At 46.1% G+C, this 12,302-nt stretch overlaps 1 protein-coding gene across 10 annotated transcripts in view; it reads right to left on the bottom strand.

The window, feature by feature from the left end:
* The window catches only part of WDFY4 (WDFY family member 4), a 286,497-nt gene that overhangs the window by 81,875 nt on the left and 192,320 nt on the right, over positions 1-12,302 (bottom strand). For all 10 annotated transcript variants that reach the window (XR_005380348.1, XR_005380346.1, XR_005380347.1 and 7 more), the window contains 2 exons: positions 4,858-5,006; positions 755-875 (listed from right to left, as the gene is read on the bottom strand). Coding sequence is in view for 7 of the 10 variants with exons in the window: in XM_038578030.1 (XP_038433958.1) it covers positions 755-875; positions 4,858-5,006 (270 nt within the window). In the remaining 3 variants the exon portion in view is untranslated. The remainder of the gene's footprint in view (positions 1-754; positions 876-4,857; positions 5,007-12,302) is intronic.

Here is a 12,302-nt window from a genome sequence, read left to right as displayed (position 1 = left end):
TCTGCCTGCTGCCTGGGTGGCCTCTGGACACAGAAGCAGCTTCGTTACTAGTAAGGCTGGGCTGCGGAGGCCAGATGTGTCTGGGGCCAGCAGAGGCTCCTCCTTTTACAACTCAAGTGAGAAGCTCCAGGTTGTGTCTGGCTGGTGTCAGAGCCCTGCCTCTGAAGGGAATTAGCTCCACTGGCCCCTGGTGAGCCTTTGGAGGTACTGGGTGAAGCCCTGGGACCCTGCTTGGAGGGGATAATCAGGAGATCTCTGAACCACTTGGCCCAGGAAATGCCCAGAGAATGTGGAGATGGGTGTGGTCATGGGGCAAGGGCAGAAGTCAGCGGAGGCCATGCATGCCCTCAGACAGGGTAGGCTGACCCTCGACCCTTAGTCATCAGCTCTGCCATGAGGCAATGGAGCTGCCCTGTCCTGTACTCTAGACTCTCCAAAGCCGCTCACGGGCAGGTTAAGAGGGAAAATACAGCAAAGAGGCTGGGTCCTTAATGATGCAGTAAGAGGGAGAAGTTTCCAGCAGCCAATAGCAGGGACTAGGGAGAGAGTGAAGCAGACTTCAGAACTGCCAACCAGGAAACTGGGCCCAACAAAAGTCATGCTCATAGATGTGTCCCAGAGGGCACTGGGCGGTGCACAGTTGTGAGGGAGGTGACAGGGGATGCTCGTCACACTGAACGGGGACCTCGCCAGTGTCTGGACCACTGCACCGGGAGCTGCTGCTTGTCCCTCTTGCCCCCTCCCCAGGGCGTACCTGCAGGAGGAAGCGTGCCTGCCGGAGCTCGCTGAGCTGCCCATAGCTGTGACTCTGGCACGAGTACTGGTCGGAGGACCTGTCCTTGCTGCACATGTTGAAGATGAAAGGATCACTGATGCTGGAAAGGAAACATGACATGCACTGAGAGGGCGAGTGAAGGGCTTATTCCCCTTGCTGCACCTCCCCTGTGCCTGTGGCTCTGCAGACACCATGGGGGGAAGTGCTGTAATCACTGCCAGACAGGAGGCCAGTGCCTTGACCTGCCGACTCTTTTCTGAGCTCCTGCCTCTGTCTTTTCTGAGCTCCTGCTCCAGGGTGGGGCACCAATGTCACCAGGCGAGGGGATAGCCTCTAGGGTAGACAGTGTCACAGGGTGCGGGGGTGTGAGCAGGGGGTATAAGAACCTTCTCTGGGTACAGGGGTCAAACATGGGTCAAGGGGCTTGGGAAGAGTGAAAGACCCCATTACACACAGAAAAATTTCAGGCCAAAAGACAAAGGCAGAAAGATGAAGGGCCTCCATAAAGAAGCCTGTGTTTGGCGGGGCTTCAGCAACGTGGGGCCTGAGGTGACCCGGGCACCCCCGAGCCCCAGGGACATGTGCAACAGGCTGAGAGCTCCAGAAGGTCTGGAGGATGCTGGCCACAGCATCGGCGGGGGCCCCCAGAGCACAAGCCCAGAGCCAGGAGCCCTCTCAGAGGTCAGAATGACTCCCCTTGGGAAGAGAAGGAGAGGGGAAAAAAGGAGAGTCATGAATTTGACTCCGATTCACCCCAAAGAGGACAGTTTGTGCACTGGGAGTAAATGGAAACCCCTTTAGGGAACCAGATGAAGCTTTTCACCACTGATACAAGCAGGGACTTCACAAAAGTGATTTCAGTTATAGACTCATATTTCTGAACTTCTGAGTTACACAGCAAATTTAAATTGTGTACATGATTGCAAAAGCTCTGATCAAATGCCCCTTTAGGACTTGAAAACTAGAGGGGCCCTCCAGGTGTCTCAGCCCTCAAGAAGCCTGTGTTATCAACCACAGATCCAAAGAGCCAAGTACTGAAAGATTCTGCACCCACACAGGCGGCAGGAATGGGAGAGAAGTCGGCATTCCACCTCCTCCCCACCGCAGCACCGAGGCTGACCCTCCCCACCCAGCCTACAGAACAGCCCCTGGGCCTCCACGCCACACACCCCGGGGGGAAACCAGAGAGATCAGTTTGTCCCACAGGGCGGCAGGACTTCTCTCATCACCGGTGAGTGGGGGTGGCCCAGCATCTGCAGTGCTCAGGACTTGGATTTGTGCATGATGCAGAATGATTCCCGAAGGTGGAAGGGCGGGCTGCTCATGGGGGACAGAGCCTAAGCCCATTGCTCAGCCTCCAGCACAGCCAGCCTTCCAGGATGTAGACTCAGCCCTTTGCAGCTCTTCCTGCCCCTTCTTAGAATAAGCCTCTCAGGTCCCTGCTCTGAGCCACATAGCTATAGGTTTGATCAAATACAAATGTGGCTTTTCTTGTGGATGCTTCTTTCTGCTTGGTGCTTTAATTCAAATCTGCTGGCTAAGGCTCTTTGTCCCTCCATCAGGGGCTAAGCTGAGCTACCCCTGAACTTCTTGATTTTGGTCTTCTGGCCTCCAGAACTGGAAGACAATAATTTTTTTTTTTTAAGCCACCCAGGTTTTCGTACTTCGTTATACACCCTTAGGAAACAAATATAGTCATTCTATTCAGGCAATAAAGGCTTTCACTGAAAGCAAAATAAACCTTCTGGAAAAGTTCTTAACTTTCTGAGAAAGTTCCAAAGTACACAAGTATAATCAATGCTGGAGGATTTGCAGTGTTCCTGAGTTTTATTTGGGATATTTTTATGGTGCATCAGAGAGCCTCTTTCAAGGTCTAGTGCTCAACTATATTCAATTTGATGGCAGTCTTTTAGAGAGACATTTCAGGGTTGCGTTAGCTTTATTTTTAACTGGCTTATTTATGTATCTTCCTTAGTCTCCATGGTCAAAATAAGACTTAATCCCCATTGATCTGACATGATCTAATAGCCAGTCTCTGAGAACCGCATCTCCACGAGTGCTAGCAGTTTCTTAGAGCAGCAGACAAAACCTCAGATAGAAAGCACTATCTGGTTAACAAATACTTCTTTGAGGTCTGGTGACTAAAATTACCTAAGAAATTCCCAAATGATATTCCAGGGTAGTAATCTGTTCTCACTCCCCTCCTACTTGCATTCTAGAAAAGTACATTTCCAGACGTGGAAAGTCTCCTTCATCATTGCAAATCAAATGAGTGCATACAATCTGACAACTGGACTTCTATTAAAAGTGCAGATACAGTCAGTTTGATCATGATTAGATGCACTTCTTAAACACAATTTACCTAATCAACAAGATCAAGATCTTATCTAACACTAACTCAATTTAAACCAGAGGTCGAGAGTGAAGCAAAGGATTCTACAAGTCATTATAAAGGCATTCCATACATAGAGGTGGAGTAGAAAGCTTTCATCAGCTCTCAGAAAGGGAAGTCTGCAGACTCATTGTCCATATTGATCAGTATCAATAAAACATGAGCAATAAGATGGGATGCATGTGCCAAGTATTAATTTTGCTCCTCCTGCCTTGGAAAAGCACAGAAGACTCATGGCAATCGGTGAACATTTGGTATGAATAAAAGATGGAAATTAGCAGAAAGGAAAAGGCCAAGCATTTTAAAGTAAATCTAAATCAAAGGAAGGTGGGCTGCCATACTCCTTAAACTCTTACTTCCTGCCATTGGCTGGAAATGATATGGCAACTGGGCGTTAAAATTCTTCGTTATTGGCAGGCTAAGACTCTGATTATTCTGTCAATAGTCTAAAACAGTGGTTCTCAAAGTGTGGTCCCAGGCCAGTAGCATCAGTGTCAGCTAAGACTTTTAAAATCTCAGGCCCAACTGCAGACCTACCAAACTAGAAACTGGGATGAAGCTAGGTCCCAGAAGTCTGTTTTGACTAGCCCTCAAGGTCACTTGATATTAGTTGGAGAGCCAATGAGTTAAGACGTTATCTTGTCATCATTTGAACCTTTGTTAGTCAGAAAAATCAAGATATCTTCATCCAAATCTATTCAAACATGATGATCAAGTGGAAGCATATGACCTGACAGCTGAACTTCCAACAAAAGTATGAACACAGTCAATTTGATCTTGAATGGGGATCCCTGGGTGGCTCAGTGGTTTAGTGCCACCTTCGGCCCAGGGCGTGATCCCGGGATCAAGTCCCACATCGGACTCCTGCATGGAGCCTGCTTCTCCCTCTGCCTGTGTCCCTGCCTCTCTCTCTCTGTGTCTCTCATGAATAAATAAATAAAATCTTAAAAAAATTTTGATCTTGAATGGTTGTACTTTGTAAATACAAGGGAATTAATGAGAGCTACTGGAACCTGAACAGAACAAATACATTTGATTATAAAGAAGAACCTCTGAATTTCCTGCCAAAGGCCTCTAGTAATAGTTGATGTGAACAAGAATTCTTCACATTTCTATCCAAATCTTGTCCATCCTTCAAAACCCAGATCTCAGCCCATGTATTCTTCTAATAGGCCCCCCTTAGCACACTAGCCCCATGTCATCAAGTGTGAGCCCAGAAGAGTCCTCCCATGACAAATATTTTGTATCATGAAGACCGTGTGCCCCAAACTCTTTCCAAAAGAACCTATTTGTGCTGCTGATTGCACTTGTGTGCCTCACTTAGCATGAGGGGCAGTGCCTAATGTTACGCAAGAGTGAGCAATCAATAAGCTGTTGAATGAGTAAGCTGATGCAACTGGATCCATCACCCAAATAACCTAAAGAGAGATTCCCCCTTGTCTTGAGGTGCATTCCATATCACAAGAGGCATAAGAAGCTGCCTCATTGTTACTCAGTCCAGATTTTAGCTTTGGAAAACCACAGCTATAGATACCTGTGTCTTAAAGTTCTCCTGTTTTATCTCATGGCTCAAGTTCAGGCTCAAACCTAAGCCCACAATAACAACAATGTGGGAGGGGTGGGAATAGGGGTGGCTGAGAAGGAAGTGAAGGCTCAGGGGATAATCTGCTGGGAGAAGTAGGGAACTCACTTGGATAAGCAGTGGCGGGTACAGTAGACATCACCCACAGGAGAGAGTGTGAAGTTCTCACAGATGTAGAAGTGCTGGTGGCCAAAGAGCAGGACCCCTTCGGAGACCAGATGGCCCTGCACAATCACCAGGGAGTACTTCTGTGTCACCTGTAGGGAGACAGCATCAGAGTTAGTCCATGTGCATGTGAAACATGCCCATCATCCTGATGGAGGGCAGGAGGGCAGTGACCAGTCACCTACTGAAAGTCTGGAAATAAGAGTAACATCTTGTAAGAAAGGCAGAGCCATTGCCCGAGAGCCACACTTCTCTTCACAGTTTAAGTGGCCCCTGTATACCCAACACCCCTGTTTTGTCATTTAATTCACCAAAGACCACTCCCACCCTGACCAAGACACGTGGATTAGTATTTACCGCTGTATTGAGCATATTGACAATGTTCTCTCACTTTAGACCCCTCAACAGCCATGCAAAACATTCTGCAGTTGCAATGAGAAAGATTTTCATGTATGAGCCATCCCTCAGTTACAGAGGTTTTGGAGCTTGGTGGGGAGGGCCAGCTGATAAGTGGTTGGGCCAGGACTGGAACAAGTCTACCTAGATCCACAAGTTTAAGACTGGTCCTGCTGTCTCTCCAAGGCCAAGACTAGTTCAAGTGTATGCAGAGGAAGCATGTGCTCCACCTACATCCCTTCTTTCAGACTCACATTCATTCTTTCAGCAGCTGGAAATGCTGGCAACTTTCCAGAATCATCTCTGCTAAAGAGAGTGCCTGGCCCTTCTCAGTGGCAGTCTATACCCAACAACTGGTCACTGCAGGGTAGGAAGAATCACCTGTTGCTTCAATTCTACCCAACTCTGAAGAATCACCCCAAACCTACAGCTCTGATGGAATCAACAGAGGACTTTGCTGAGACTATGTTATAGTTGCACTTCTTCCTCTGCACAATCCTGTGATTGTCACTCCCAGTGAACATCTGGCATGCACATCTTCTGGGCCCATAGCTGGCTTCCTGGGGAGCCTGACCTGGAGCAAAGTCTTAGTATGACCCAGAATTTTGCATGAAGTAAGGACTAAGTGGGTCTTTACATGGAATAAATCCCTGAAAAAGTGAGCGAATAAATGAATTCTAGATTACAGAAACCCAAATGGACCAAGAGTAAGACCAAGGCCAACATTTTCTCAGGGTAATTCCGTGCTAATTCCAGTTACACAAAAGAGGATCTGATTTGTTTATTTGTCTTGAATACCTAACATATAACCACTGTAAACATTTTACACATATTAACCAATATGTGTAAGGAGGTTTTACTACTGGGGAGAAAAAAAAGAGGTCCCAGAATTAAGAGTCTCACCAAAGATCAGTCATCAGTCACCTAGTGGTAGAGGCTGGATTGAAGCTAAGCTCCCTGCTTTATGTTGGGAACAATATTGGGACCACAGTGATGAAATCTGGGAAGCAGGCTTTGAATACCAGTTCTCCAACTCATGCATCAATTGGGATCAGCCAAAGTCAGGGCCAAGACCAGAAAGTGAAGATTTGCCAAAGGATTTTTGGCCCAAGATGAGCATTATCCACTGTGATCCAGGGCCAGTCATCTCTGAACTATTTTTCTTAAGTGAGGACTAGCTAAGAGTCCTTGTTCCTAAAATCCAAGCCTCCTATAGGCAGCTGGCTTCCCTGGCCTCTTCCGCATCCACCTTGTCAGAGGACCTGGCCCTCAAACCACCTGCAGAGCCCCAGCTCATCACGGATTCATTCCCAACTTCATTCATTCATCCAGACAGTCGTCTATTAGAGAGTCTGCATTCAGCACCTACTACAAGCAAAGCCCTGAGCTAGGTTTTGGAGATAGAGGGATGGACAAGATAAACAAGAACTTATACTCATGGGGCTTAAAAACCAGGAGTGGGGAGACAGATAGTAAGCATACATGTCAACCAATTAATGATCATAAATTGTGACATATGCTAAGAGAGAAAAACTAGGGTGATAACAATAAGGAAGAGAGAAGCTTGAAGGGGACACTATTTTAGACAAACTCTGAGACCTGATGTACAAAAATGGGGCAGCCATGGAAAACTCAGGGAACATTTCAGGGAAAAGAACATCCAGTCCAGAGCCTAGAGGCAGGAAGGGCAGATCCAGGGAGTAAAGAGAGTCCAGAGTAGCTGAAATGAATTTAAGAAGTAGGTGTGCTTAGATACAGGTTGGGGAGGAGCCTTGGATGTCTTGGTAAGGCCACTGGGTTCTACTCTCATTGCAACAGGAAGCCGTGGGAGGGGTCATTTCTGAACAAGGACATTGGCTGCTGGGTGCAGAGGAGATCAGAAAGAGCCAAGAGCAGAAGGAGTGCAATCAGTCATGTGGCTATTTTGGCGGTCTTTTGGGATATAGCAACAGAGACTAGTAGGAGGAAGAAGAGAAGTAAGGAATCTAAGCGAAAAGAGGTAGAATCGACAAGAACTGCTACCAAACTGCAGAGCCAACAATAATAATAAAATCATAATCAGAAGGATGGAGGATGCATGTCTACTTTGGGATTTAGGCAATTAAGTGGAGCTCTTCAGCTTCCCTGAAAGCCTTCCCCAGAGGCAACCACCATCATCACTTTATTGTATTGGAGGATAGCAGATGTGTCACCCCACTTTCCCATATTATTTTGAGTTAAAGACGCTTAAAAAACATCACATATAAGAGGGGCACTCTGGCCTACCCTTTTTGTTTGTTTATTTGTTTGTTTGTTTGTTTGTTTTTCCCTGAAAGCAGGAGACAAAACGCCCACGTGAAAAATGCCCTTCCTATATTAAGAGGAAAAGAACATTCTCAGCGCCCTAGACAGAGAGTTTAGACCTAGAGAAATTTGTCAAATAAAACCAGTTGGACAAACCTCCCTTTAACCTCACTAGACTTTGGTTACTTTTTCACAATTGCTGCCCTTTGTTCAACCTAAGCACTCAGCCTTAACCACTTTGGAGGTTCTTCACGTTCCTGTGAAGACCTCCACATATCCATAAAAGTAAAATCTGTATCATGCTATTGATCTGTTTTCTGTCAACTTAATTTTTAGGCCTAGCTGGAGAGTCTGAGAGGGTAGGGGAAAAGTTGCACCTCTCCTATAGTATATCCACCCAAAGAGATCCTGTGAATATATGGGATGTTTTATCTCCTTTTCATTTTATTTATTTTTTTAAATATTTTATTTATTTATTTTTTAATATTTTATTTATTTATTCATGAGAGACACAGAGAGAGAGAGAGAGAGGCAGAGACATAGGCAGAGGGAGAGGCAGGCTCCATGCAGGGAGTCCCGATGTGGGACTTGATCCTGGGACCCAGGGTCACACCCTGGGCCGAAGGCAGGCGCTTAACCACTGAGCCACCTAGGGATCCCCTCCTTTTCATTTTATACAAATAACATGTTCATATGCTCACTGTTCCACATCTAGTTTTTTCCCTTAATGGCCCTCTTGAGACCCTCCCAAATTGCTTCTTATAGAGCTAACTCTTAATAATAGGTACACAGTATTTCCTTACAAGAAGGTACTAGAACTTACTCGACCAATCCCCTATGGATTCAGGCTGTTTTTGAATGTTTAGATATTCTAAGTGATGCTGCAGTGACCCTCCTTGTACATATATCACTTGGAACACACAGGTACATCGGGAGGATATATTCCTGGAAGTCAGACTGTGGATCAAGGGCATGGCATCTTAAATCTTCCTCTGTTATCAGACTGCTTTCCTGTGACATGGCACCAATTTTCACCCCCACCAGCACTGTTGGGACACTGTTATGCCAGCCTGTTTAAACTTTTCCTCTTATCCTTTTGTACAGAGGAGACCTCATCTTCAAGTTCACACACTGAGACCTAGAGAACCCCAGCCCCAGTACTGGCCTGCATATCTCCAAACCTCCCTACTCCCTGCAAAGCCCACCCTCACCCAATCTCTGTGCTGCCAATGGCAGGGGCCAGAGCACATTCCTATGATCTCCTGGTGTCTTCCCTTGGGGAGAATTAAGTAACAACCAGAATAAACCAAACCACAAGAAAAATGTCTGGTGAGAGCTGAGTTAATAGCTTAAAAATTGATTCTGCCAGAAAAGAATGGCATTTTAAAACCTAAAAAATGAACCCACGTGAACTCTTACCTGCTCTTCCATTTAAATTAGCCCTGGGAGGGCTGCCTCCCAAGTTTGTTCATGGTTAAAAAATCCCTCATGCCTTGACTCTATCGATCACTTTAAAAAAAGAGGAACTTCTACTTCAGAAGTAGAATTTTTTTGAGGTTGGCCAGATGATCTATTATCACTCTCTGCAGGTGGATCACTAAGTATGTGGCCACACCTGGTCCTGTGTATGATAAGGAACAGGTTGCCTGGAAATCCCCAAATCCCAGAGCTGAAGTTATAGGAGCAACAATTTGCCGGGGCATTCCATGGCAGCCCGTGTTCTCCCCTAGAGTCAGACCTCAGTGTGCACATCTGCAAAAGGGGAAGGTTGGCTGGAGGCCCTCTGAAGTTCTTTCTAGCATGATTAGTCTGCAAGCTAGTGTTATGCCCTAATTTGATGGGCAGAAAAAGTGATAGGCAGAGCCATCGTTTGAGGTACCCAGAACAGAGCAGATGTATACATTTCCTCATATTTGTGTGCAAGATCTACTGCAAAGAAAGCTTTAGCCCTGCTCACATGGATCACGTGTCCCTTTTTATAGACGATCTTTGTAGAAGATCTAGGTGATCTGCTCGCTTAGACTCTGCTATCAATGCATTCTGTTACACTGGCATATGGAATAAGTATTCTGATTTTTCCAGAAAGCACTGACTGCCACAAAAAAGGTAAGTAATAAGGAGAGAGACTGTATAAATTCTATTTATGTTGGCTCCCTATGAACTCTGGCATCTTGATCATTTTAAATGGAGCATTTGGTCATACTAGGAATCAAAAAATGTATCATAAAACAATAAATAGATTATTTTTATATTAATTTGAAAAATCTGAGAAGAGTTATAATGGGTGGATCTCTTTATGGCAGCTCATCTTTTCAGGCAGAGACAAAGAGCAGGGATGCCCCCTGCCTGCCCACAGGTGCCACTTCCACAGGCAAGCCGGCGAACAGCCAAGCCTCCCAGCATTTCACTGCTGGCTCAGAGGAGATCAGATGGAAAGGACAGAAATTGCACCAGCGTAATGTGAAACGTGTTGAGGACTGTTCAAAGCAGAGTCTAGGGAAGCTGCATTTATTAAGGATTTGCTCATTGGCAACTGACAGAAATGGGAGCACATTTCTAGCCAGGGCAGCTCTGAATAGTATAGAACCTGGAGTTGTGTGTTTCGGGCATTTATTCAAAGAGAAGATGTGAGAACCACTTGGGCAGCCTGTTAAAGTTTGTATTCCCAAACTGCATTCCCAGAGGTTCTGGTTCAGCAGGTCCAGAGTGGGACTAGAATCTGCATTTTAATAAGCAGCCTGCATGATTCTGATGCAGGTCATCTGAAGACCATACTTTGAGAAACTGACTCACAGATAGCAGCAAAGCTATGAAAGATGAGGTCTAATCTCATATCAGCATACTGTTCACAACTCATTCATTTGTTTACACATTCATTTAACAGATCTGCACTGAACGTTTAGGTGTGCATCCCACGTACTGTTAGGCACAGAGGGAGACAAAGCACACCTTGAGGGTGCTCATGGTCCAACAGGAGAGAGAATATCAACTATCCCAGTATGACATGGAGAGGGGGAAATACAAGCACTCAGGAAATAGAGGGGGCTGTTGGCCCAGATAGGGGTGAAAGAGGGGGTGAGCTGACCTCAGAGAAATGGCCCCCAAGGAGGTGACCCCAAGGCTGGGGTTAGGAGTAAAGAGGATAAAATAAGGGGAGAAGCATTCCAAGACACAAAGTCTTGAACCAGCTAAACATGTTTGGAGATCATAAGTAGTTGTGTACAATTAGAATCAAAAGTCAGGTATGAGTGTGTGTGTGTGTGTGTGTGTGTGTGCACGCGCGCACATCTAAGCATGAGGGAGGCAAGTCCAGGGAGGTACAGGGCCAGCTTGGAAGTGGTTTTGTGCACAACGTATGCCAATAGAGTTGCAGAAGGTGTTAAGTATGGACACACACAGCTCTGCATCTTAGAAAGTCAGTTATGGGCATTCACCTATATGGGAAGTTACCACATAGAAAGTCACTTCTTCACACACCTCTTCCCTTGCTATAAATGCCTGATATTAAAATACCTGGGAAGAGCTTGATGCTGCTCTCTGCTGTCCAGAGTAAAAATAACTCCCTTTGACCTGATTACTTGCAAGCAAATTAAAGTCAATATTTTACATTGCATTTGTATTAAAAAATAGTTTTAGTTTCTCATGTAATTAAGGAGAACAGCAACAGCAAAAAACAACTCCCACTTGAGTTCTGACTCTCAACTAGATGCTGGACACCCATCTTGCCAAGTGGAGTCTCATCTCTAAGAGCACAAAGGATCATGCCCAATAGCACAGTGGCTGATTCGAGCCCACAATTAACATGCATTAAATATACCACTTCTCCCATCAAATGGAGCTCTTTGCGGAGAAATGTGTTGGTAGTCCTGGGAATCATTAATCAATGACGCAAAGGTAGCACAGAGTAATTACCATCCCAAGGATCGCTGGGGGCGATCAGAGCTCCAACATTCACAAAAAGACATGAGTTAAGCTGCTGCCATTCTGCAGCTTCTGATTTCCCTAGGGACCTCTGGCAAGGACAGGCCACCCAGAAGCCTGGAAAGAGGTTACAACCCGCAAAGTCTCCTAGACTGTTCTGGCAAAGCCGTTCTGAGGTGGCAGGGGAGGAGGAACCAGGGATCCACCCCACCACACCAGGTGGGTTGTCCAGCTTACGTGATGGCTAGTTGATGGCAGGTGCCCCCAGGTTTTCTGAGCATGCATGCACATCCACCACACACCCCTGCTGTGGGTGTGCTTTCACTTCAAAATTTTTAAAAAAGCACAGACCTGAAAGGTCTACTGGAGATGGCTGAATTAGGGGAATCCCCAGCTTCCTTACATGCTGGCTACAATATGTCTCAATACAAGCAGAAAGTACCAGCCTGAGAAATACAGAGGATACCACCACCCCCTCCTTTCCAAATGCACACACACACATTTGCCATGGGCAGACCTTCTCTATGTTTGTTGGCACATGTTCATGTACATGTACAGTTCCTGTCCTTGACAATGAACACAGTGGATGGGGGGCCCTAAGATCACAGTGGACCAGGGGCTGAGCAGGTAGGTAGGCTGGTACATGCGCACATGCTGCGTCCTGGGCAGAGATGCTGTGAGTGGCGAGGGATCTAGAGGCCTGTCCACCCCGGCCAGTGTTAACCAGAAAGTTTACAAAAGCAGCACAACAGGACCTGAGGCCAACACCTCTGAGCCCCAATATGGAA

The sequence above is a fragment of the Canis lupus genome, chromosome 28, assembly GCF_011100685.1.
Source record: "Canis lupus familiaris isolate Mischka breed German Shepherd chromosome 28, alternate assembly UU_Cfam_GSD_1.0, whole genome shotgun sequence".
In the NCBI taxonomy this organism is placed as follows: Eukaryota; Metazoa; Chordata; class Mammalia; order Carnivora; family Canidae; genus Canis; species Canis lupus.
The sequence above is the reverse complement of the archived record's forward strand: the minus strand, read 5'-3'. Positions and strand labels throughout refer to the sequence as shown.